The sequence below is a fragment of the Microtus ochrogaster genome, linkage group LG2, assembly GCF_000317375.1.
Source record: "Microtus ochrogaster isolate Prairie Vole_2 linkage group LG2, MicOch1.0, whole genome shotgun sequence".
NCBI classification, from domain to species: Eukaryota; Metazoa; Chordata; class Mammalia; order Rodentia; family Cricetidae; genus Microtus; species Microtus ochrogaster.
In genome coordinates, this window is record NC_022028.1 from 34,271,880 (window position 1) to 34,276,308 (window position 4,429).

Sequence of the window (4,429 nt, forward strand, 5' to 3'; positions counted from 1 at the left end):
GGGGGAGAAGCTGCAGGGGGGAAAAGCTGCAGGGAGGAGAAGCTGCAGGGGGAGAAGCTGCAGGGGGGAAAAGCTGCAGGGAGGAGAAGCTGCAGAGGGAGAAGCTGGAGGGAGAGCTGGCTTAGGTCTGCGTGGGTCTGGAGTGGGTTCTTCGGAAGCTGTGATTCATGGCTCTCATCTCTTTCTCCTTTTGCTGCAGATCTGGCTGACTGCAAGCTTGTGTCTTTCCCCATCTGCATCTACAAGGTCCTGAGGAACGTCTCCGACCAGATCCACCTCATCACACTGGCTAACAATGAACTCAAGTCCCTCACCAGCAAGTTCATGACCACCTTCAGTCAGCTTCGAGGTAGGCCAGAGATTAGCTCAGGCAAGGACTGTGTGACCAGCCCCTGACCTTCAGGGTCCCACTCCCTCCAGAGCTAGTCCTGGATCAACCAGCCTCATAAAAATCATTCCAAGAGTAGGCTTTGAAGATAGATTTGTGCCTGGAAGTCTTTGGGTCAAATTCTATTTCCAACTGATTGAACGGTAAGATTGACAGAGCCTGGCGGGGTGGTTGGTACATGCCTTTAATCCCAGGAGGTAGAGGCAGGCTGATCTTTGTGAGTTCCAGACCTACCTGGTCTACAGAGTGAGTTCCAGGACAGCCAGGACTGTTACACAGAGAACCCTGTCTCAAAGTTAGTTTGGCTGAAGACAAGTCCTGGTTTGATGCTTTTATTCTGGCAGACCAGCAATCCGAGGAGACATGACTGACTGATCCCTTCTCATCCCCAGCGTTGTTCTTTCATGTTGCTTTCTCAGGGCAGTTGGGACAGGTGCCAGCAATGCTGGTTTATCTCTCTGGCACACACTGAGTGACTGGGTATGGCTCTTGGAGGGTGCTAGGCAGGAGGCCAGCAGGTGGGCGTTTTGGATCTTTTGCAGCGATATCTCTGGATGGCTGAGCAGGATGTGCTGAGGCTGTGGTACTCACTACTGCAGTCTCTCTGCCTCATGGATGCTAGAGTGGGAGAGTGGCAGAAGGCACAGGACCCCTGAATAAGGGGACTATTGCTTCCTGGGACTCTCTGTCTGCCAGGGGTATGAAAAGCATCTATTTAGAGAAACAAACACAAAATACTGGTCCGGCATGAAGAACAAGCAAATATATCTCAGACCCCTGATTTCAGCTGGTCAAGTATACCGGCTTGTTTTGTGTATCAACTTGACATAAGCTGGAGTCATCAGAGAGGAAGGAGCCTCTGTTGAGGAAATGCCTCCATGAGATCCAGCTGTAAGGCACTGCTTTTTCAGTGATCATGGAAGGGGAGGGCCCAGCCCATGGTGAGTGGTCCTAGGATCTATAAGAAGGGGAGTTGAGCACACTGTGGGGAGCAAGCCAGTAAGCAGCACCCCTCCACGCTCTCTGCATTACCCTCTGCCTCCAGGATCCTACCTTGTTTGAGCTCCTGTCCTGACTTCCTTCAGTGATGAACAGCAATGCTGAGCTATAAGCCTGATAAACCCTTTCCTCCCCATGTTACCTTTCGGTCATGGTGTTTTGTTGCAGCAGCAGAAACCTTAGCTGACAGCAGGCTTCCTCAGGGAGCTGTGGGTGTTGGATAGAGATGAGAAGGCAGAGAGACAGGTATGAATGGACAAAGCTTGATCACAGATAGGAAGAAGTGGTGTGTCTCAGGGTGAAGCAGGCGAGAACCTGGTGAGGCCAGCGTCACTGTGCACACAGACGAGCATAGAGGCAGGCTTAGTCTGCGTGGCTCCTTCTGAGTGAAGGTCACAGAGCTCAGACAGTTGTATTTGAGAAGCTCTAGTGCCTGTGCTGGGTGGGGTGTGTGTGTAGGGAGGGAGAGCCGGGGCAGGGCACGTTTCCCCAGAGGCATCTATGTGTATGTACTTCAACCTGGCTGGTTTCTGTTCAGTCTGTTTCCCAGCCTCTGTCTCTTTCCAGAGCTGAGGTGGGATTCTTGCAGCCAGCAGGCTCCTCAGACCGTCCCTTGACGAAGTCAGAACCATCCTAGGACCCTTGCTCTACTCGCCGTCATCCCAAGACCAGATGAGTTGGACCACCTGAGTGTGAGCCTGGGCCTTGGCATTGAGACAGGCTCAGACCATCTTGAAGTGCTGACAGCCAAAGTTGAGACCCACGGTTCTGGGTTCATTAGCACAGATGTGTAGGAGACTAGTGCCTGAGTAATGAGTGACTGGCACTGAGTGTGTGCCAGGAAGTAGTGGGGGCGTCCCCACCCACCACTGGTGTGTCATTCAGTGTGTGTGCTGCAAGAGGAGATGGACTGGTGATGGCCATTCATCTGATCATGTATCCGATGATGTCCATTCTTCTGATCATGTATCTGACTTGGTTTTCTTTTTGTTAATAGTTTATTTTTATTTTATAAAAATAAAATAAGGCATTGGTGATTTTTGCCTTCATGTGTGAGGGTCCTGAATCCTCTGGAACTGGAGTTACAGACAGTTGTGAGCTGCCACATTGGTGCTAGGAATTGAACTCAGGTTCTCTGGAAGGGCAGTCAGTTCTCTTAACTGTAGAGCCATCCCTCCAGTCCCCAATCTGATTTTCTTGAGACAGAGTCTCCAATAGATTAGACTGACCTCAAACTCACTACCGAGCCAGAGGCAACCTTGAACTTCTGCCGCTCCTGCTTCTACCTCCCAAGCACTAGGGTTGTAGCCATGCTCTCCCATGGCTGACTCCTGCTGATTATTTAATAGAAACTGGAAATAAACAGCGTGTGAGACTTTTTTTCAGGTTTTATGTAATGGGAAAACTAGTTAGATGCATTTGCAATGTAGATTTAGCTTGTAAAATACTGATATGGCCTCTAGTCTTCCTCCTTCATGAAGGAGATGGAGAATCAGGGTAGAAGCCCTGGCTAAGAAAGGATCCAGAGCAGAACCTCCAGGGCTTTGACCCTAAGAGGGCCACCTCATGGGGTGCTTGTATTAGCTTAAAGGTCTTCTAGTGTTTTGACAAGGTCTCATGTAGCCCAGGCTGACCTAACTCTCTATTTAGTTGAAGGTGACCTTTAACCTTACGATCCTTCTGCCTCCATCTTCTAAGTGTTAGGATCATATGTCCATCTTATATGGTGTTGGGGATCAAATCCAGGGCTTCATCCTGCTGGATAAGCACTCTACCAATGCAGCCACAGCCTCAGGCCTCAGTGTTTGCTTTCTAGAGAGATAAGTGGTGAGGTGCTCGGGGTCCCTGGAAGAGCAGTTGGGTTGAGGCTTCCTTGGGCAGAGGAGTTATCCTGTGTGCTTTTTGATCCTCAGTCCATCTCTTAAGCCCCTGCAGCCTTCCATGCCTGAGCCTGGAGGTGGGGAAACAGTGGTGGGACAGGCAACCAGGTGTCTCCCTGAAGGAGCTCTGGGTGGCAGGATGTTCATTCTTACCACCGCCCCGCACCCCGAGGTACCCAGACACTGGCAAGGAGAAATGCAAAAGGGTAGACTGCTAGGCAGAACTGATAGTTCCCGAGAGAAGTGTGGGCACTGAGGGCTGGAGGCAGTGCTTTCAGAGGTCCCTCATCAGCAGCTTCGGGTAAATGCTGCTCAGGGCTTCTTCATCGACACCATTGAACCCACTCCAATATCATTGGATCAGACACCTATTGAAGGATGCTGTCTGAACTCTCTTCTCTGTCCCCACCAGCTCCTGACTCCTCCATTCCTCAGCCTGGGGTTTCAAAAGGAAGGACCAGACCAACTAATTGGATTTCACACAATGGATTGTAGGCTGTGGTGGCTAGGAGCTGAGGATGGGGAGTTGTGGGGGCGAGTTCTAGAGCCAAGGCCCGTTTGCCTCTTAGAGAGGTAGCTCTGTCCTCAAGTCTTTGTTGTGATTTTTCTTTAAACAGAAGACACACATACACACACGCACACATGCTTGCCCTGAGCTTTACGTGTGTGGAGGAGGAGGTATTGGCACTGAAAAGACTGCTGTGTCTTCTTCTGGGCTCTTACCAGAGCAGCTCCTGTTGCCACGTGATCCGAGCCTGTGACCACAGGCTCCCAAGGGGAACCTGAGAACTCTCTCCATCGGACTCATGGCTTCCCAGGGTCGGGTCATCTTTGATTCCACCTTTCCACGTCCCCCACTCATTTTTATGAAATGAAAAGGCAGGACCTGATGTGCAGTGGCTTGTCTAGCCCTAGGTTCAAACCCTAGCACTGCATAAGCCAGCTATGGTGACACATCTGCTGCTGCTAGATAGCACTTGGAGGCCAGCCATATCTTGTCTTAAAATAAACAAAACAGCAAGAACTGAGTGAGTGAAGGGCTGGATAGGATCAGTGTGAATGGCCTGTGTGAAGGGGCTGGATAGGATCAGTGTGAATGGCAGATGTGAAGGGGCTGGATAGAATCAGTGTGAATGGTGGATGTGAAGGGGCTAGGTAGGAT

General features: G+C 50.7%; 1 protein-coding gene across 3 annotated transcripts in view; it reads left to right on the top strand.

Annotated features, from left to right (window-relative positions):
* The window catches only part of Lrrc20 (leucine rich repeat containing 20), a 117,033-nt gene that overhangs the window by 68,501 nt on the left and 44,103 nt on the right, over window positions 1–4,429 (top strand). For all 3 annotated transcript variants that reach the window (XM_026785786.1, XM_005360089.3, XM_013351141.2), the window contains one exon: window positions 200–349. In XM_026785786.1, coding sequence (XP_026641587.1) covers window positions 200–349 — 150 coding nt within the window. The remainder of the gene's footprint in view (window positions 1–199; window positions 350–4,429) is intronic.